We start from the raw sequence: 20,892 nt of genomic DNA on the forward strand, positions 1-20,892 counted from the left end.
CAATTGGCTTTTATACCTTTTATTCATTTTTGAGGTTGCAAAAAAACGAATATTTATGTTACTCACTGCAACACTGAGATCTCGGAAACTGTAAGAGCTAGATAGTTGGGACTCACAATGCAGATTCTTGGCGTTCGTTCGAAGCGCAAGGTTTCGTTCAGGGGCGCAGACTGGTGATCGTGCTTATAATGCATCCAGCATTTTGGAATAAATAATGGTATTTTCCAAAAGGTCAGTTCATATGAAAAGTGTTAGGACTATGGACCAGATACAAGTTAAGACAAATTGTTAAGGTATAGAGAGAAATATTCAATATTTATGTATGGGTGGGAGATTGGAAGGATCCTTGGGCTGGATAAGTCTCAAAATTTAATCTTTTAATTTGTATTTAACCAGAAAATAACTCGGTTAAGTTTGATCATTGGAATCAATGTTGTCGTATAATTATGAAACAATCTCCAATAGCCGGAAAATAGACTATATTTCCAAAAATTAGCGATAAATCCTTAAAAAGAGGATCAAGGGCGAGTCTTAATCAATTTAAAAAATGCCCATTTTCCGAAAACGGCGATTGAAATCTATTTTTTAATTTTAAAGTATATGTTCCGCAGAAACTATTAATAGATATTTTTTTATCTAAAGTCTTTCAAATTTTATTGTCCCTAGTCAGATCACACCATCAACAAGTACATTTATGAGTAACAATCGTGAACACTTGTGAACACCTTTAGCTTTAAGTGTACATTTATTTTATTATAAGTTTCAATCTTCAGTTTAAGACACTCGATGTAATGGGAATGTTGGCCGAAAAGTCCAGGCTAACTTTACATTTTTGCACGTACTAGATTTACAAATATGTTCTTTATCTATGATTTTCTATAACGGGTTTGTCCAAAGCGTAATCGCTAATACAATTTATTTTATGCCTCGAACATTAAGTTGAAATTAATAATACAGAATGTATGAACATCCGGGTAAAGAAACAATAACAAAACAAGTGAAACGAATACATTATTAGACGGTGACATCCATGGTGTCTTTGATCTGATTGCCCCACTCGCGGGCCATGATCATGATTTCGTTCATGCTTAGCTTGGGTCCGATCAGCGGGTTCAGCTGCGTCATATAACAGCACAGCCAGCTGCAATGGGAAATGTCATTGATAAGTCCTGCGACGTGGAACGAGGACGGCTACGCAGTGGCGCAGCTAATCGAGCTGATTAAGTTGATGTATAATACTTACAACAGCCAGCAGGTTGCTGCAGTGAGCATAAGGCAGCATTGAGTCACCCTGGGAAAAGATAAATTAGTGGCTGTCTCCAAAAAGTTAAGTAAACAGCTTACCCCCTGTTGGGACCTCGAGCGAAAAAGGGGCAGATGACGCCAATGAAGGCCCAAATGCTGGTGATAACGATCGGTGCCACCCACTCGGAAACCATTGTGCAGGCTCAAAGGACTCGACGCGAAGTGTTTTGGGGCGAAATAAAAATAAAAAGGTGGACAACGCGATCACGGAACTTTTTCTCGAGCAACGAATATCACATGACGGACAGTCCCATGAGAAACATCGATGAAAACATCGATGCATCGATGTTTTACAATTTTGTAGAAACATCGATGTTTTTTGGCGGCAATCGATGTTTTAGTCACACCATAATTTTAAAAAAAACGATGAAAATTGAAAAATTAAAACTACACTCTGAAACAAAAAATACTTTCAAAGCCTACCCTTTAAACAAGAAAGAAAGCTAGCTTCGGCCAGCCGAAGCTTATATACCCTTGCAGATCGTTCCTATTAACTTACAAATCGCAAAAATTTTAAATTTCGTATTATTGTAATATTATTTTTTTTATCCTTCCCTATTGCAGCTATATAATATAGTCGTCCGATTTTTGTTAAATTTAATTCAAAAGTAAAGGAGAATACAATAAAAACCAACGGAGCTATAATTTGTTTCCAATTAATTTCCCATTAATTTTCCGATCGTTCCTATGACAGCTATATGATATAGTCGTCCGATTTTTAAAATATTTTATTCGAAATTCTGAAATATTTAAAAAATAATATTTCCAAGAGTAGAAGGTTTTATTTCAAAAAACACCGAAGCTAGAATTTTTTTAACGTTTCCTTCCTATGGGAGCTATAAGATATAGTTATCCGATCCGGTTGGTTCCGACTTATATACTACCTGCAATAGAAAGAAGACTTTTGGGGAAGTTTCATCGCGATAGCTTCAAAACTGAGAGACTAGTTTGCGTAGAAACGGACGGACGGACAGACGGACATGGCTAGATCGATTCGTCTAGTGATGCTGATCAAGAATATATATACTTTATGGGGTCGGAAACGTCTCCTTCACTGCGTTGCAAACTTCTGACTGAAATCATAATACCCTCTGCAAGGGTATAACAATAAGAAAATCCATCGATTTCTATGGCAGCTCTATGATGGAACGGTGCTAAACTTATGACACTAACATATGTGCTTTCAGATTAAAAATGTAAGAATTTTAGTCGTTCGAAATATAAATTGGGTTTTTTTTAATAAGCATGAAGAATTAGATATCTTGAAAATGATGAAAACGTACAAAAATGTTTCTTCGGGTAAATTAAGTTGGTTATGAGATGGATTGTTGAGCTGATTATATAGGATGAAGAAGACTTCCAAATCCGCGATAGGAAATTTCAAATAGCTATAGTTAAATATTTGTTTGCTAGTTACTGTCTAAAATTGTTAGCAAGTTAAGAAGAACTACAAAGCATATATTCAGGATATTCCCTTAGGATTGGTATTCAACCTAACAAAAAGTGGTTCAAAACAATCAACTCGGCCAGTCGAAGCTTATATACCCTTGCAGATCATTCCTATTAAAATTCAAAGTGTTAGCTTTCGTATTATTTTTAAATTAATTTTTCTATCTTCCTATGGCAGCTATATATATAGTCGTCCGAATTGTGTTAAATTTATTTCGAAATTTTGATATGTTAAAGAAAAGCTATATCACAGAGAATAAGTGAATATAATTAAAATCAACAAAGTAATAATTTTATCCTATTCATTTTCATTTAGTTTTTCGCTAGCTATAAGATATATGTAGTTGTCCGATCTTCATATGAAACAAGAAAGGAAGTTAACTTCGGCCAGCCGAAGTTTATATACCCTTGCAGGTATGCCTACATTAACAAAAATCAAAAAGCCTACTTTCTATAAAGTTTTTTCTATTATTTTGTTAATTATTCCTATGGCAGCCATAAGATATAGTGGTCCGATCCGGCTCGTTCCGTCATATGTACTACCTGCAATAGAAAGAAGACTTTTGGGAAAGTTTCATTGCGATAGCTTTAAAACTGAGGGACTAGTTCGCATAGAAACGGACAGACGGACATGGCTAGTAGTGTTGGGTTGCTCATAAGTGAGTGAACAAAAAAGAGTTGCTCACTAAACTGAGTGAGTGAATATGTTCCTTCGAACTTGTTCTTTATTGTTCACTTGTTCATTTTTGCTCACTTGCTCCTTTTTGTTCACTTGCTCAGTTGCTCTCTTGCTGTTTTTGGCACAAAAAGTTTTTTTTTACTTTTAGGATGCATTTTGCATACGGTTTTACAGACAATGAGCTGTTTTCTCAGAGCCAGTGAAAAATTTAAGGACAGAACAAGTGAGCAAACTGAGTGAGTTGACTCATTAAGAAAAAAAGAACAAGTGAACATGTTCACACAAAAGAGCAGTTTTTATCCAACACTAATGGCTAGATGGACTCGGCTATTGATGCTGATATATACTTTATGTGGTCGGAAACGTCTCCTTCACTGCGTTGCAAACATCTGACTGAAATTATAATACCCTCTGCAAGGGTATAAAAAAAACGTAAAAAAATGTTGTTTCATATGAAGTATTTTTTTGGTTTGGACGACTTTTTGTTGGGTTGAGTACTAGCCCTAAGCTGTTAAATTGCTGAAATTTCTGAAATTTCAACCCTAAATAAAATAAACGTAGGGACTTTAACAATTCAATTCATAAACATGCACATCGACAGCAGAAGGAATGGCCCAATTATTTTGTTTCAAAATAACGCGATAGCTGTTCGTGACACGGAGAAAATCGCGACCAATGCTCATCTCTAGACCCATCTGAATGACAAATCGCGAAGAAGAAGCATTCTAACCTTACAGCATTGATTTTCGCCAGCGTATTTTCCAAAGAAGATTGTGAAAATGTTCCAAAACAGCGCTGCCCGCCTCCTGGTCCCTGCTATCCGTAGCGCCATGCAGAGCCGCTGCCAGTCGGTCGTTTCTGGACCACCAACCCAGCACGTCTCCACCGCCGTAAGTTTCAGCTGGTTGCATAACGAGGATGTGAAGTCCCAGTTGTTAATAGCCGATTGTTAAATTTGATTTGCATTACAGGAGAAGGTGATCCTTGGCGGCGGCATGTGCGCTGCGTCCCTGTTCATTCCCGCATGGGTGCTCTACCACATCCGGGACTACAAGGGCGACAAGTAATCTGGATTCGTAACCGCACATAGTTAATACCCTGTAAAGTAAAGAGTGTCAATACAAAAATAGTGGCCCTGGAGTGGGGAAATAAACTATAATGAATTGAGCCACGAAATGATTTTTGATTCTTCGTCGCTTAGGCAGACCATTAAATTGTGAAGGGACTATTATGATCGTCATAAATCATAGATCGATTGTACATAATGAAGTTTGAAAGATTATAGAACTGCAATCTTTTAAAATTACTAGGATAAAAGCCCGAAACGTCAGCGGAAATTAAAAATATATTTCTTTCAATTACAGTTTTTGTCTAATTGAATGTTCCTTTAATTATCAAAAAACTACTTTAAATTTACTAAATTAATTATAAAAGTCAAAGACTACAGCGTCCACGTTAATGATTTTGAAAATAACAATTTACAATAGAATTTATACCCGCAAGACTGCCCATTCCAAGAATTATTAAATTTAAAAGAGACACCCTCAGAGATAATTCAGTCAGCAGCATATTATGTGTATTTCTTTATATATTTTCACTTGAAGCATAATTTGAAAGGGGCTACAAATGATTTAATGGGCATACAAATGCTTTAAACGACCTTATAAGATATAATCATAGATGCGATTTACTTTTTCTGCGAGTCCTTGCCGTCGCCCTTTTTGTCCTTGTCCTTGTTTAGCGAACCCACAGCGTCGCGCACTGCCTCCGACTGGGGATCAACCCCAGGAAGGTTCTCCAACACGCTCTGCAAGAAGGCCGGGTCGCCGATCACCTCCGAGTAGTCCTCGTCCACCTCCATGGGGGCATTGGCCTCGTCCGTCTTGGGGCGCTTCGCTTGCTGGGTGACGGTGTCGTCGGGTGCATCCTGCATGGACATCTGCATGGCAAAGGCGATCTGTTCCTCCTCAGTCATGTTGGCGAAGTCCGGCAAGTTGTCCTCGGGTGTTTCGGTGGACAGGGCCAAGGCGCGCTGCAGCATGGCCTCCTCGGTGTTGGCCTCGTTGTCTGCTCCGACACTCTCCACGTTGCCAGGTCCAGAACCCGAGCCACCGCCCCCGCCGCCTGCATCTCCGCCAGTCGGTGCAGCTCCATCGGGGTTGGCGCGACGTTGCTCGCTCTCCTGGCGCTGGCGCTGCTCCTCCATGGACACACGCAAGGCGAGAGCCAGTTCGGGGTCCTCGTTGGGATCTACCCCGAATTCGAACACATTTCCGCCCAGGCCAGCACCGCCCAAGCCGTCTTCGCCCAGGATAATGGGTGACGAGAGCAGTGCATCCGACAAGGCGGATCCGCGAGGCACACTAACGAGGTGGGATCCAGTGCCATCCTTGCCGTTCAGGGCATTGATGAACGCGGTGAGCGTCTCGTTGTTGTTGCCGTGATCGCCGAAACTAACGATGTCCACATTGACCTTCTCCTTTTTGAGGCGCTTGGCCTGCTTCACCAAGTCACCCTCCTCGTGATTGATGGGCGATCCCACAAAGACGACGATGCGCATCTTGTGGTTTTTTCCCTGGCGATGCTTCAGCACCAGGTGCGCAATTCGGATTCCAGTCAGGAGATTTATCTCTCCCTTCGGCTGGATCAGATGCATTTTCGAAAAGATCCGGCCCACATCGCTGGTGAGGGTGGCCAGGACTTCCACGGTGCTGCAGGACAAGCAAAGAGACAAGGAGAATTAGGGATACGCCACAGGGAGCTCGACACTCACTTGGATAGAGTCATTAGGCCAACATTGTTCTCGGGATTCGATCGCAGCTTAGTGAGGCAGACCAGGTTGATGCCATCCTTCTGTACGTTCAGACGGGTTGGAAAGTAGTCTCCGTTGCGCTGATAGTCGCTGTTATCAAAGCTGAAAAGACCCGGATTATTATTGCTAGAACGTTGCGATGGCGCACCAGTGCGGAAAAACTTGCAAAATCTACCCGCATTCTCTAAAAAACAATAATTTACCATATCATAGTACTCTCCAGAACCATTTTCGTATTTTTGCTTGTCACTTTGCCACTGAACTGTAATTTCCCAGGGTTGCCAGGTTGTCGTGCGTGAGCTATCGGTATTAAAATGGCAGTTCTGTATGACCGTTGCAAGGGATTTTTGTACCGTTCCATGATACTTAAAAAAATAATTTAAATCTAACTAAATAAACTAAATAAACTAAATATATTTTATACCCGAATTCAGCGGTAAGCGATTTCTGTGGCACCTCCGATATATTAAATTTTATAAACTTTAAGTTTCCAAAACGTTTCTCATCTTATTATAGTGCATTTGCGGAACGGTGGAAATTGGAACTTGAGGACTTTTTATATACAGGGGTGTCACAGAAATCTCTTCCAACCGAAGACGGTTGGATTTTGCATTGATGCACGTAAGAACTTTAACGGATTTCGGTTGGAAATAATTTCTGTGACACCCCCGATATTTTTTATATGTTCTCGCTGTTTGGTCACCGAATTAAAAAAAAGCAACTTAACCAAACATTTATTTATTTATTAATTAATATACATTTTTATAAATCCAAAACAAAAGTCAAAGAATAGCCTTTCAGAAACTAATAGGAAATTCTAAATTTACCTATATTTCACACATTATTTACACTAGTTTACAAAATAATATTCTTGGTGTGCTCCCGAGCAATTGATGGCAAATTCTGTTAGTGTTGGACCCCTAGATCACAAAAATAGCAATTATTTTTTTTTCGATGGCACAGTTTTTTTTTAAAGATTTTTTAAAGTTCGAAATGTTAAATTTCGGACTTTTTTCGAATTTCTTCTTATATCTCGGCAGATATCCACTTGGTTGAGCCAGTTTTAGTTTTATTTTAAAGTCAATAGATCAGAGCTTAACTTTGCCATACAGATCAATATGATTGGATGAGTAATGGCAGCGCAGAAGCTTGACAAAGATGAAAAATGTGTTTTTTGGTCGTCTGTAAGTCGGCTGTATATATCGTAAAAACTCGAAATAAATCCGTTGAAAAATCATAATGGGTACAAACTTAAAGTGTACATCCTATCGAATAGAACAAGCTGGATATGGCCCAAATCCATGGAAAACTGGATTTATGGTAGATTTTTAAAGTTCGGATTTTTCCACTTTTTTCGGTTGACAGAGTCCAAATTTAAGATTTATCATAGGCGGCGTCATGTAAACAAAAATGAGTGGTGACGGCAGCCGGATCAAAAAAAAGCTAAATTTAAAAGCTAGAAAATTATAAAATAAATTTAATTTCTGAAAATTCCTTTAAAAATATAAAATTGCTTGCGTTATGACTGTGAGTATTTTTAATTAAGTACTATCCATTTGGATAGTTCATTCTTATGAAAAAAGTAACCTTAATTTCAAAAATTAAATTCACTTTAATAATTTTCTAGCTTTTAAATATCTGATTTAGCTATTTAGTGACCCGGCTGCCAACACCAATTATTTTTGTTTACATGTCGCCGCCTATGATAAATCTTAAATTTGGACTCTGTCAACCGAAAAAAGTGGAAAAATCCGAACTTTAAAAATCCACCATAAATCCAGTTTTCCATGGATTTGGGCCATATCCAGCTTGTTCTATTCGGTAGGATGTAAACTTTAAGCTTGTACCCATTATGATTTTTCAACGGATTTATTTCGAGTTTTTACGATATATACAGCCGACTTACAGACGACCAAAAAACACATTTTTCATCTTTGTCAAGCCTCTGCGCTGCCATTACTCATCCAATCATATTAATCTGTATAGCAAAGTTAAGCTCTGATCTATTGACTTTAAAATAAAACTAAAACTGGCTCAACCAAGTGGATATCTGCCGAGATATAAGAAGAAATTCGAAAAAAGTCCGAAATTTAACATTTCAAACTTTAAAAAATCTTTAAAAAAAAACTGTGCCATCGAAAAAAAAATTAGTGCTATTTTCGTGATCTAGGGGTCTAAAACTAACAGAATTTGCCATCAATTGCTGGGGAGCATTTCGGCTGTAAACTAGTGTTATTTATGACAAAATTGCTGTTTACTGTTTATTCAAAACAGTAAGAGAAGCAACAGGGTTAAAATATAGATTATTATGTATATTATCTCGGCAATGAAAATTACACTAAATCCAATCATTAAGCTCATTATGCCACCAGTTAAGGCTGAAATCGAAAAGTCAAAATATAAAATAACCCAAATAATTTTTAAATCAAGATGTACTATACCCATATATTCAGTTGGTCCGGTGTACGATGTTCTTACGCTGCTTCTGAAATAGTTGTCGGTGTGAAAGAAGTTTACTACGGCCAAGTTTTTTCGTATGTAATCACTTGACAAGTTCTTGAAATAATTGCTCTGGGCTTTAACCTTCTTTTGGCTCAATGGTGTCGTAAAAGCATCGGGAAAGAAAATTAAATCGTGGCAGCTGGTTAGGCAATGCTCCTTGCACTGCGAGGTCTTTACGTCGAAATTCTGTGACTCCGCGCCATTCAGACATTCAAAGTGATTCACATCGCAAATTGAAGCGTTTGGATTAACTAGAGGCAAGTAATAAGGAATACAATTACAGGCTCTCAGAAAGAACGAGGAGTCGCACTCTGCTTCACAGTTTCGGCGCGTATAATAGCGGTAAAAGAGTAGTTCTTGTTCGTCGCTAAAAATACATTGACGCTTTGTTCTGTGAATATTCCTTATAGTAGGTAGCGCTTCGAAGCTCCTAGCTATAATGCGAAAACTGGTTTGGTGCCCAATCATCACAGGTAATCCCGACTCCTTCATGCGCGGCTGGTCAATCGGATTATACAGGAGAACCTTGAAAAGTATTTATAAGTAAGCAGACTAAATGTGTTACAAAATTACAAACTTTAAACCCCTGACCATTTGTAGAAGAGCAAAAGTAATCCTTAACATGACCGTTGAGAATAATTTGCAGACCCATGGCAGTACCAACTCCAACTCCCGGACGGGGATAATAACTTGACGGCAATCTCTGTGGATAGCCAGAAATTGGATCCCAGTCTACGGCAATATCTGCGAACCTATCCGACGAAGTGTAGTCCCGAATATAGGGGGACCTTCAAAATAAATAAATGTGTGTATATTTTTGTTGGCTTTTCTTAAAAAAAACTCACTTGAATTTGTAAAGATAATAGGGATGCAAAAAATTAAATATGCAGCACAAACCTTGTCGTCGATTGAGAATGAGTTCCATGTTACGAGCGAACCGGTAGAACCACACATCCTGTCTGAGGAAGAGAAAACACAGTTGGAGTTAGTGCAGGATAAGTTTCTAACTTACGAAAGACACGGCATGGGACTGACGGAATTGGAAACGCATTCCATACAACTGGAGGCAGGAACAGTCCCAGTAAAGGAAAGGTTCTATCCGGTGTCACCAAAAGTCCAGGAATTGCTCTATGCGGAAGTAGACGAAATGTTGCGATTAGGTGTAATCGAGACTAGTGAAAGCCCTTGGAACAATAGAGTTACTCTGGTCCAAAAACCTGGGAAAAACCGGTTATGCTTAGATGCGAGGAAACTCAATAAGGTAACGATCAAGGATGCTTACCCATTGCAGAATATAGAGTCGATTCTGAGCCGAGTGGATGAAACCATTTACATTAGCAGTGTGGATTTAAAGCATGCGTTCTGGCAAATTGAGCTGGACCAAAAAAGTAGGGAGTACACTGCATTCACCATCCCGGGAAGGCCGTTGTATCAATTTCGGAGGATGCCGTTTGGTTTATGTAACGCTGCTCAACGGCTATGTCGACTCATGGACCGGGTCATCCCTCAGAAGCTCAGGAGCAACGTCTTTGTGTACCTAGACGATCTGTTGATTATTTCGAAAACGTTCAAGGATCATATGCGGATACTTACCGAGGTTGCCAAGAGCTTACAGAACGCCAACCTCACGATCGGGCTACACAAATCCAAGTTCTGCTTCCGATTCCTTAAGTATCTGGGTTTTGTAATCGGAGAGGGCTCCTTGAGGACAGATCCGGGGAAGATTCAGGCAATAGCCAAGATCCCAGTGCCAAAGAATGTGAGACAGTTGAGGAGTTTCCTAGGAACAGCTGGATGGTACAGGCGGTTCATTCGAGGTTTTTCAGATGTATCGGCGCCTCTAACGGACTGTTTGAAGTCAAAGACGAAGTTCAAGTGGACACCTGCAGCAGAAGAGGGATTTAACAAACTAAAAACAGCACTCACCTCAGCTCCAGTGCTGATACATCCAGATTTTCAGAGCAGATTCTTCGTCCAATGCGACGCGAGCCATGTGGGTATTGGTGCGGTTCTCTTTCAAAAGGATGTGGATGGAAATGAGAGACCGATAGCGTTTTACTCTCAGAAGCTGCGAGGAGCTCAATTGAACTATACGGTGACAGAAAAAGAGTGCTTAGCCGCAGTGAAAGCTGTGAATAGATTTCGCCCATATATAGAACTCTTACCCTTCACAGTCATCACCGATCATTCCAGTCTTCAATGGCTCATGACGCTAAAAGACCTAAACGGACGATTGGCGCGGTGGTCGTTGGCGTTACAGGCATATGATTTCCAAATAGAGCACCGGAAGGGGAAAGATAACGTGGTGGCAGACATGTTGTCCCGTATCCCGGAGGTAGAAGCCATTGAGGTGTTCGATTTTGAAACCATTGAATTCGAAAGTCCCGAGTATCTGGAAAGAATCCAAACGGTGAAGGAAAATTCGGAGCAATTTCCAGATTTAGTGGTGGAAGACGGCCTCTTGCTCAAGCGAGTAGAATTTGTGACCGGGGACACACAGGAATTTCCGTGGAAGCTGTGGATTCCGGAAGCATTAACGAATACCTTAATCCAGCAAGCACACGACAGCGATACCGCGATGCACGGAGGCATAGGTCGCACGCTTAACAGGCTTAGGCAGTTCTACTACTGGCCCAAGATGGCAATCCAGGTGAAAAACTATGTAAAAGACTGCAACATCTGCAAGGAAACCAAACACACAACCCAGATGACTAGGCCGAAAATGGGCAAACAAACAATCACCTCACGACCCATGCAGCAGCTGTATATGGATTTCCTGGGAAAATATCCACGGTCGAAAAGGGGCAACTGCTACATATTGGTAGTGCTGGATCATCTGACGAAGTTTGTTTGGTTAAAAGCAATGCCAAAAGCGACAGCAGACGCAGTCGTCAGATATCTGGAGTCGGAAATATGGCATGAGTTTGGTGTTCCAGAGATTATACTCACCGACAACGGAGTCCAATTTGTAGCAAGCCGGTTTCAAAGTTTCCTGGAGAAGTATCAAATTCGTCATAAGAGGACCGGCAGGTATGCTCCACAGTCGAATGCCTCAGAGCGCGTGAACCAATCCGTACTTGCGGCTATTAGGATCCATGTAGGGGAAGACCACACACGTTGGGATGACAAGATAGTCGAGATTCAAGGTTCTCTGCGAAGTGCCGTCCACAATAGCACTGGTGTCTCCCCATACTTTGCCATGTTTGGCCAACACATGTTCCTGAGCGGGCAGGATTATAGGATAGCCCGAAAACTAGACGCCGTAAACGACGCCCAGATACAGAGTCTATCTCGAACGGATCGGCTTCAACTAATAAGAGAAAAGGTAACAGAACGCATTAATGAAACATATGAGAGATCAGCCAAACAATATAATAGAAGAGCTAAAGAAATCAAGTACCTACCTGGCCAAGAAATCTTTAAGCGAAACTTCATCCTCAGCGATTTCAAGAACAACATAAATGCCAAGTTTTGTCGCAAATACTCTAAGTGCCGCATAGTAAGACCCGTAGGGAATAACCTATATGAGCTGGAAACATTACAAGGGAAACGATTGGGAGTATTTCATGCGAAAGATTTGAAACAATAATTGCAGCATAGGTACATACACACGTGCAAATACGTACCCAATTAATGGCCCGGCTAACCCTTTCAAAGCGGCAGGACGAATATATCTCAGGGCGTGGGCGTGGCCTGCGTTGGGCTACTGGCAGCCTCAATTGCACTCCTGTTCCATTGACAAGTAAACGAAACCGTAGTGTGGTGTTATGGTCTGCCAAAAATAAAGAAAATAAACCTATACAAAATCAAAACATACCAAACGACCGCGTACCTGGGTTAGAGAGGAGCAACAGATGCCGATACTAGGGATGGCCTGGGAATGGAGAACTGGTTCCGGAGTCGTGCTGGTTCGTGGCGGAACTAGTAGAATAGTGGGCTTAAGCTAGGTTTAAATTTCGGAAAACTCTCTCTCGAAAATGCAATTGAGCCGACTTACAAGAAGGGCAACTAAAGGGCAAATGAGAACCATCTAGAAGCTGAGAAAGAGTAGTCGTGTCTCTGGGAAAAATTTCCAAACTTCCGGCGCCAAATTCGAAATCTGGGAGTCTGCGAGGAAAGGAAGAAAACTGAGAGAAAACGAGTGGAAATTTGAGTATCGCCGCCCACATCTGGGTGGTGCCAGGTTTTTTTATTTTAAGTTTAGTTTTAAAGTTAATAAAACCACGATTAATCAACTATAACCACCAACTACAAACTACAAACTACAAACTACGAACCTACTTCTACTAAATTAAAATACTAATGTAACCCTATATATATATATATTATTTATTCATTTATTTATACGTATAACTATTTATTCATGTGTGATGTAATCGTCCCTGTGGTACCCAGGTTAGGGAATTGTGAAGTTAAATGAATGTTATTTATATGAATTTTGTGAATTAAAAGGGAAAAGAAAATGAGCGAGTAGAGTGTTAAAATGGGGTGAGGTGACGCAAAACAGACCCAGTATCCAGTGTCGGGGAGTTGCTTAAAAGAGGCAGCAGCTCAAGGATGGGAGGGCATATTCCGCGGCCATCAACAGCAGGTCCGCAGTCATTGTTTCCTTTCATTTTTAAAGTGTCATCAAGTCTGAAGAAAATAAATTATTACTGTGTGCCGACAAATCCAACTATCGAGGTCATACTCACACTTGAGAAATCCGATTGCTAGCCGGAATCCGATGGTTGGATCACCAAAATAAGTCGAGACATAACAGAGTGGCGCCCAAAGAAAACATAATAAAAAGACAGAAAAAAAGAAAAGAAAGAGAATCTCCGGCTGGTCCTCGACAACTGGTGGTGGTCCTGCATAATTGCTACCAAGAGCAAATCGTAGAAGTCCCACTAAGAGGCGAGAGACGCAGCCACGTAGGATGATCGCTGAGATGCCCACGACCGGGACCCCGACAGGAGGCAGAAATATCCTGGTTCGGCGCGGCCCATCAAGGGCGTCGGAAGAAGAAGTCTATGAACACCTATAAAGACGGCGAAAAGTGAGAATCAACCAAAAGGAGATCAGGTTCGGTAGCTTACAACATCCAGCGGTCGTGGTCCTTGTGGAAAAGGTTGCGGAAAGCAACACACATGTAGTCCGGCCAAAGAAGGTGAAAGCTGCTGAAAAGAAACAAGAAGGATTAGGAATATGAAAGTACAGTGGGCTGGGTAAAATATTCGTCACTCACCCTACCTAGCAGACAAAAGAGAAAATCAGAAAAGTTAAGAAAAAGAAGGGAAGAAAAGATATGTCAGAAAGCGAAAGAAACAGGCAGACATTCAATAGAAAAATTAGAAGAAGTTTAGAGTTTTTTTTGAACCGCGGATCCGAAATAATGACTCCGCCAGCTACACGTTCCCAAGCCAATCAGAAAGTGAACCGAGACATAAAGGATATCACTCCTCCCCAGGGGTTTATGATGGATGGTAGCGCAGCCTTTGAGATCAGCGACCAGCAGGATATGACGGGAGCAGTGGGGGGCGTGGAAGCACATATTAGCGACGGAGTTCCCCGCGGCGACCAACACAATCTCACTAGCGATGAGGAAGGGAAGAGTCCTGTGCATTTAGGTAAAGAAATAGAGTCAGCCATTAATTTAGCTCTATTACAAGCTCATGAAACTTACCGTAAAGCGGCGTCCATTGAGGTCTCTGCTTTCCAGAAGCAAATGCAACAGGAGATGATGAATTTCATGAAGGAAATCAATCAGATCGTCCGCCCTACAGGGAAGGCACAGGCAGACACTCAAGAGCCTCCTCCTAGACCATCGATGGAAGCAGCCAGGCCTAATCCAGCGCAGCAGCGAGCTGATGGCAGACTCTGGGAAGAGCAACAGAGGGTATGGGCGGGTTGGCATCAGTATAGCCAACCACCGCCTTTGTTCAGGCCAGGAGTTTCAGCTGCCGGAAGTTTGAATGGGAATCCAAGTGGCGGGCATAGGGATTACAAACCCGAGATGAGCCATCCCAGGAAGTGGGGTATATCCTTCGATGGCGGACCTAGGGGAATGCCAATTGGTGAATTTATATTCCGGATAGAGCATCTACAGATGGCTTACCAAGTCACGTGGGAAGAGGTCCTTCGATCGTTTCACTGCCTAGTAGATGGTCAAGCCAAGGAGTGGTTTTGGATGCACGTACGCACAACGGGATTGAGGGATTGGCCAAATCTAAAAAACGCGCTGCAACAACGTTTCCAAACGCTGCGTTCGAACTTCGAGCGTGAGCGAGAACTACGCGAGCGAAAGCAACGACCAGGAGAGAGCGTGGATGAATATCTGCAGGCGATGCTGAGCCTCCGATCCCAGTTGGACATCAACATGTCCGACCACGACCTAATAAGGACAATTAAAGTAAACATCAGAGACGGGATATCGAGGATAATATATCCGATGTGGTTAACTAACCTGGAACAGCTGAGGGAGGAATGCCACGAAGCCGAGAGGGTTTTGGCCAATCGCTGGTCGCGCACATCCGGGATGCAAGAGCACCAGAGACCACCGAGGGAGAAGCACCAGGTTCACGAGGCATACATATCACAGGAGCCAGACGAGGACTCTGAGTTTGTAGAGGCCATTTCCCGGGGCAGAGAAGGCGGAGCGCAAAGTACGTTGGTCTGCTACAATTGCTCTATGCCGGGACACACGTATTACACGTGCGACTCGGAGGTCCTTAATAAGTTCTGTTACCGATGCGGGCGACAGGGAGTACGATTTACTCGGTGTCCGAAATGTCAGGCGGGAAACGCGAGATGGAGCTTGACGCAACCGGAGGAGTCCCGCTCCCATCCCAAGACGACAAATTAACTGCCTCCGAGGATCTGAAATATATGTTAAAAGATAAATATAAGTCAGTGTGTAAGAAGATATTAATAAATAAAAATAAAAGCAAGGTAAATATAGGAACAAAATACGTGGCCAGACCGATTGAAGAAAGGGAACGCGACTATCAGCAGGCAAGGGAAAGGATATTTGGAGAACCAAGGGGAGATAGCCATTCCCGCAAGTCGGCGAGGATAATCCGAGCCCGGAGGCGTTACCAGCAACGAAAACAGGAACGAAGAGAGGTCTGCACAGCTATAATATCAGCAGCTACGACGGAAAACCGAGCGTTCGCCGAGGTATTGGTTGCAAATCATCCAATGCAGGGGCTACTTGACACGGGAGCATCGAAGAGCATCCTAGGAGACGGGTGTATGGACCTGGTAAAGCGGCTGGAACTAGAAGTATTGAAAGTGAGATCTACAGTACAGACAGCAGGCGGGGCAACACACCGGATAGAGGGTCGCATAGAGGTGGACGTTTGCTATAAACAGGAAACTCACCGCATATCATTGCTCTTATGTCCCTCACTGCGGCAAAAACTATACTTGGGAATAGACTTTTGGCGGAAATTTTCATTAGCTCCGGACGTCGTAGGGGTAGGTGAATTGTCGTCGATTGAGAATGAGTTCCATGTTACGAGCGAACCGGTAGAACCACACATCCTGTCTGAGGAAGAGAAAACACAGTTGGAGTTAGTGCAGGATAAGTTTCTAACTTACGAAAGACACGGCATGGGACTGACGGAATTGGAAACGCATTCCATACAACTGGAGGCAGGAACAGTCCCAGTAAAGGAAAGGTTCTATCCGGTGTCACCAAAAGTCCAGGAATTGCTCTATGCGGAAGTAGACGAAATGTTGCGATTAGGTGTAATCGAGACTAGTGAAAGCCCTTGGAACAATAGAGTTACTCTGGTCCAAAAACCTGGGAAAAACCGGTTATGCTTAGATGCGAGGAAACTCAATAAGGTAACGATCAAGGATGCTTACCCATTGCAGAATATAGAGTCGATTCTGAGCCGAGTGGATGAAACCATTTACATTAGCAGTGTGGATTTAAAGCATGCGTTCTGGCAAATTGAGCTGGACCAAAAAAGTAGGGAGTACACTGCATTCACCATCCCGGGAAGGCCGTTGTATCAATTTCGGAGGATGCCGTTTGGTTTATGTAACGCTGCTCAACGGCTATGTCGACTCATGGACCGGGTCATCCCTCAGAAGCTCAGGAGCAACGTCTTTGTGTACCTAGACGATCTGTTGATTATTTCGAAAACGTTCAAGGATCATATGCGGATACTTACCGAGGTTGCCAAGAGCTTACAGAACGCCAACCTCACGATCGGGCTACACAAATCCAAGTTCTGCTTCCGATTCCTTAAGTATCTGGGTTTTGTAATCGGAGAGGGCTCCTTGAGGACAGATCCGGGGAAGATTCAGGCAATAGCCAAGATCCCAGTGCCAAAGAATGTGAGACAGTTGAGGAGTTTCCTAGGAACAGCTGGATGGTACAGGCGGTTCATTCGAGGTTTTTCAGATGTATCGGCGCCTCTAACGGACTGTTTGAAGTCAAAGACGAAGTTCAAGTGGACACCTGCAGCAGAAGAGGGATTTAACAAACTAAAAACAGCACTCACCTCAGCTCCAGTGCTGATACATCCAGATTTTCAGAGCAGATTCTTCGTCCAATGCGACGCGAGCCATGTGGGTATTGGTGCGGTTCTCTTTCAAAAGGATGTGGATGGAAATGAGAGACCGATAGCGTTTTACTCTCAGAAGCTGCGAGGAGCTCAATTGAACTATACGGTGACAGAAAAAGAGTGCTTAGCCGCAGTGAAAGCTGTGAATAGATTTCGCCCATATATAGAACTCTTACCCTTCACAGTCATCACCGATCATTCCAGTCTTCAATGGCTCATGACGCTAAAAGACCTAAACGGACGATTGGCGCGGTGGTCGTTGGCGTTACAGGCATATGATTTCCAAATAGAGCACCGGAAGGGGAAAGATAACGTGGTGGCAGACATGTTGTCCCGTATCCCGGAGGTAGAAGCCATTGAGGTGTTCGATTTTGAAACCATTGAATTCGAAAGTCCCGAGTATCTGGAAAGAATCCAAACGGTGAAGGAAAATTCGGAGCAATTTCCAGATTTAGTGGTGGAAGACGGCCTCTTGCTCAAGCGAGTAGAATTTGTGACCGGGGACACACAGGAATTTCCGTGGAAGCTGTGGATTCCGGAAGCATTAACGAATACCTTAATCCAGCAAGCACACGACAGCGATACCGCGATGCACGGAGGCATAGGTCGCACGCTTAACAGGCTTAGGCAGTTCTACTACTGGCCCAAGATGGCAATCCAGGTGAAAAACTATGTAAAAGACTGCAACATCTGCAAGGAAACCAAACACACAACCCAGATGACTAGGCCGAAAATGGGCAAACAAACAATCACCTCACGACCCATGCAGCAGCTGTATATGGATTTCCTGGGAAAATATCCACGGTCGAAAAGGGGCAACTGCTACATATTGGTAGTGCTGGATCATCTGACGAAGTTTGTTTGGTTAAAAGCAATGCCAAAAGCGACAGCAGACGCAGTCGTCAGATATCTGGAGTCGGAAATATGGCATGAGTTTGGTGTTCCAGAGATTATACTCACCGACAACGGAGTCCAATTTGTAGCAAGCCGGTTTCAAAGTTTCCTGGAGAAGTATCAAATTCGTCATAAGAGGACCGGCAGGTATGCTCCACAGTCGAATGCCTCAGAGCGCGTGAACCAATCCGTACTTGCGGCTATTAGGATCCATGTAGGGGAAGACCACACACGTTGGGATGACAAGATAGTCGAGATTCAAGGTTCTCTGCGAAGTGCCGTCCACAATAGCACTGGTGTCTCCCCATACTTTGCCATGTTTGGCCAACACATGTTCCTGAGCGGGCAGGATTATAGGATAGCCCGAAAACTAGACGCCGTAAACGACGCCCAGATACAGAGTCTATCTCGAACGGATCGGCTTCAACTAATAAGAGAAAAGGTAACAGAACGCATTAATGAAACATATGAGAGATCAGCCAAACAATATAATAGAAGAGCTAAAGAAATCAAGTACCTACCTGGCCAAGAAATCTTTAAGCGAAACTTCATCCTCAGCGATTTCAAGAACAACATAAATGCCAAGTTTTGTCGCAAATACTCTAAGTGCCGCATAGTAAGACCCGTAGGGAATAACCTATATGAGCTGGAAACATTACAAGGGAAACGATTGGGAGTATTTCATGCGAAAGATTTGAAACAATAATTGCAGCATAGGTACATACACACGTGCAAATACGTACCCAATTAATGGCCCGGCTAACCCTTTCAAAGCGGCAGGACGAATATATCTCAGGGCGTGGGCGTGGCCTGCGTTGGGCTACTGGCAGCCTCAATTGCACTCCTGTTCCATTGACAAGTAAACGAAACCGTAGTGTGGTGTTATGGTCTGCCAAAAATAAAGAAAATAAACCTATACAAAATCAAAACATACCAAACGACCGCGTACCTGGGTTAGAGAGGAGCAACAGATGCCGATACTAGGGATGGCCTGGGAATGGAGAACTGGTTCCGGAGTCGTGCTGGTTCGTGGCGGAACTAGTAGAATAGTGGGCTTAAGCTAGGTTTAAATTTCGGAAAACTCTCTCTCGAAAATGCAATTGAGCCGACTTACAAGAAGGGCAACTAAAGGGCAAATGAGAACCATCTAGAAGCTGAGAAAGAGTAGTCGTGTCTCTGGGAAAAATTTCCAAACTTCCGGCGCCAAATTCGAAATCTGGGAGTCTGCGAGGAAAGGAAGAAAACTGAGAGAAAACGAGTGGAAATTTGAGTATCGCCGCCCACATCTGGGTGGTGCCAGGTTTTTTTATTTTAAGTTTAGTTTTAAAGTTAATAAAACCACGATTAATCAACTATAACCACCAACTACAAACTACAAACTACAAACTACGAACCTACTTCTACTAAATTAAAATACTAATGTAACCCTATATATATATATATTATTTATTCATTTATTTATACGTATAACTATTTATTCATGTGTGATGTAATCGTCCCTGTGGTACCCAGGTTAGGGAATTGTGAAGTTAAATGAATGTTATTTATATGAATTTTGTGAATTAAAAGGGAAAAGAAAATGAGCGAGTAGAGTGTTAAAATGGGGTGAGGTGACGCAAAACAGACCCAGTATCCAGTGTCGGGGAGTTGCTTAAAAGAGGCAGCAGCTCAAGGATGGGAGGGCATATTCCGCGGCCATCAACAGCAGGTCCGCAGTCATTGTTTCCTTTCATTTTTAAAGTGTCATCAAGTCTGAAGAAAATAAATTATTACTGTGTGCCGACAAATCCAACTATCGAGGTCATACTCACACTTGAGAAATCCGATTGCTAGCCGGAATCCGATGGTTGGATCACCAAAATAAGTCGAGACATAACAACCTTCATCCACAAAAATTTCTCTGAAAATGTCAGTGCAAGGAATTTGTTGTTGATGGAATGTGCAGGACACTATTAGATCTGAGCACTTCTCAGAAACGTCTAATATAAAATTTGGAAAGGTTTCATTTCTATGCCGAATATCCGTATATTGCGAGTAGTTAGTTTCCTTAAAGCAGGTCTTTTGGAGCATGGCGTATCCAAGGGATCCCCTGATTACGTTTATAAAATGAGTGGGAATGTATTTAATGGATTAAAACGAAACTTACGGCACCAAATGCTCTACTTTCGACTTTTTAGCCTGGTTCATATTGCAAACCGTTATTGCCGGAAACGGTATTTTATCAATGGGAGTCATTGTAGAACTAACTGAAAAGAGAAGTAATCAATGTTTTAGGATACCAAAAGTTAAGGAGTTTCAATATATACTTCCAATAATCACTGGCGTGCTGTCCCATTTATTATAAATTCCCACTGCCAAATTTACGGCCACAAAAACTACCAATGCGAAAATTATGATGAAGTAAAACTTCCACGGTAAGGAATTATCGCTAATAACGTATTTAAGCACTTCCATTGATGTATTTCGTAGGAACCTTTTCTGCCTTTTTTCTCCCAAGCTCAATATTTTTCTATTGATTTTTTTCCTCAAGCTCATTTTTACTGTTTTGAGTCCTTGAAAACTGTACAAATCTTTGAAGCAAATCGGTTGGTTTAGTCCTTTTATGTACGTAGTAAAAAACAGATTTTAGTTGGAAAATATTTGTGTGACACCTCCGATAACTGTGAAACTCCACGTTTCGTTAACGAAGCGTG

The 20,892-nt window shown here is 42.2% G+C and overlaps 5 protein-coding genes across 16 annotated transcripts; 2 read left to right on the forward strand and 3 right to left on the reverse strand.

Moving 5' to 3' along the window:
• Positions 1 to 726: 726 nt before the first annotated feature.
• VhaM9.7-b (Vacuolar H[+] ATPase M9.7 subunit b) lies at positions 727 to 1,566 on the reverse strand. The gene is made up of 3 exons (XM_017146379.3): positions 1,345 to 1,566; positions 1,244 to 1,291; positions 727 to 1,141 (listed from the first exon to the last, which is right to left on the reverse strand). Exons 1-3 carry the CDS (start codon positions 1,437 to 1,439, stop codon positions 1,015 to 1,017), a joined length of 270 nt encoding a protein of 89 aa, XP_017001868.1. The 5' UTR covers positions 1,440 to 1,566; the 3' UTR covers positions 727 to 1,014.
• Positions 1,567 to 4,123: 2,557 nt separating this feature from the next.
• COX8 (Cytochrome c oxidase subunit 8) lies at positions 4,124 to 4,609 on the forward strand. The gene is made up of 2 exons (XM_017146424.3): positions 4,124 to 4,323; positions 4,405 to 4,609. The coding sequence occupies exons 1-2, from the start codon at positions 4,213 to 4,215 to the stop codon at positions 4,498 to 4,500; spliced, it is 207 nt and encodes a 68-aa protein (XP_017001913.1). The 5' UTR covers positions 4,124 to 4,212; the 3' UTR covers positions 4,501 to 4,609.
• Positions 4,610 to 5,003: 394 nt separating this feature from the next.
• On the reverse strand, positions 5,004 to 6,583 carry Rpn10 (regulatory particle non-ATPase 10). The gene is made up of 3 exons (XM_017146423.3): positions 6,449 to 6,583; positions 6,207 to 6,347; positions 5,004 to 6,144 (listed from the first exon to the last, which is right to left on the reverse strand). The coding sequence occupies exons 1-3, from the start codon at positions 6,472 to 6,474 to the stop codon at positions 5,121 to 5,123; spliced, it is 1,191 nt and encodes a 396-aa protein (XP_017001912.2). The 5' UTR covers positions 6,475 to 6,583; the 3' UTR covers positions 5,004 to 5,120.
• Positions 6,584 to 8,483: 1,900 nt separating this feature from the next.
• Positions 8,484 to 20,840, reverse strand: ppk5 (pickpocket 5). 12 transcript variants are annotated; one of them, XM_070215374.1, is made up of 16 exons: positions 12,580 to 12,663; positions 12,374 to 12,519; positions 12,152 to 12,276; positions 11,697 to 12,057; positions 11,490 to 11,583; positions 11,292 to 11,426; positions 10,913 to 11,139; positions 10,674 to 10,835; positions 10,341 to 10,595; positions 10,030 to 10,284; positions 9,951 to 9,964; positions 9,760 to 9,875; positions 9,593 to 9,702; positions 9,325 to 9,535; positions 8,687 to 9,272; positions 8,484 to 8,623 (listed from the first exon to the last, which is right to left on the reverse strand). In XM_070215374.1, the coding sequence occupies exons 12-16, from the start codon at positions 9,796 to 9,798 to the stop codon at positions 8,511 to 8,513; spliced, it is 1,059 nt and encodes a 352-aa protein (XP_070071475.1). In that variant the 5' UTR covers positions 9,799 to 9,875; positions 9,951 to 9,964; positions 10,030 to 10,284; positions 10,341 to 10,595; positions 10,674 to 10,835; positions 10,913 to 11,139; positions 11,292 to 11,426; positions 11,490 to 11,583; positions 11,697 to 12,057; positions 12,152 to 12,276; positions 12,374 to 12,519; positions 12,580 to 12,663; the 3' UTR covers positions 8,484 to 8,510. The 12 variants fall into 12 exon arrangements, with proteins under 12 accessions (XP_070071475.1, XP_070071473.1, XP_070071476.1 ...); XM_070215372.1 differs by having other exon boundaries at positions 9,593 to 9,706; positions 12,580 to 12,662; XM_070215375.1 differs by having other exon boundaries at positions 9,783 to 9,964; positions 12,580 to 12,662.
• On the forward strand, positions 13,809 to 16,002 carry LOC138913070 (uncharacterized). Its single transcript, XM_070215377.1, has 2 exons — positions 13,809 to 14,356; positions 14,420 to 16,002. The coding sequence occupies exons 1-2, from the start codon at positions 14,035 to 14,037 to the stop codon at positions 15,589 to 15,591; spliced, it is 1,494 nt and encodes a 497-aa protein (XP_070071478.1). The 5' UTR covers positions 13,809 to 14,034; the 3' UTR covers positions 15,592 to 16,002.
• Positions 20,841 to 20,892: the final 52 nt, after the last annotated feature.

Source organism: Drosophila takahashii, chromosome 3L (assembly GCF_030179915.1).
Source record: "Drosophila takahashii strain IR98-3 E-12201 chromosome 3L, DtakHiC1v2, whole genome shotgun sequence".
NCBI lineage: Eukaryota > Metazoa > Arthropoda > Insecta > Diptera > Drosophilidae > Drosophila > Drosophila takahashii.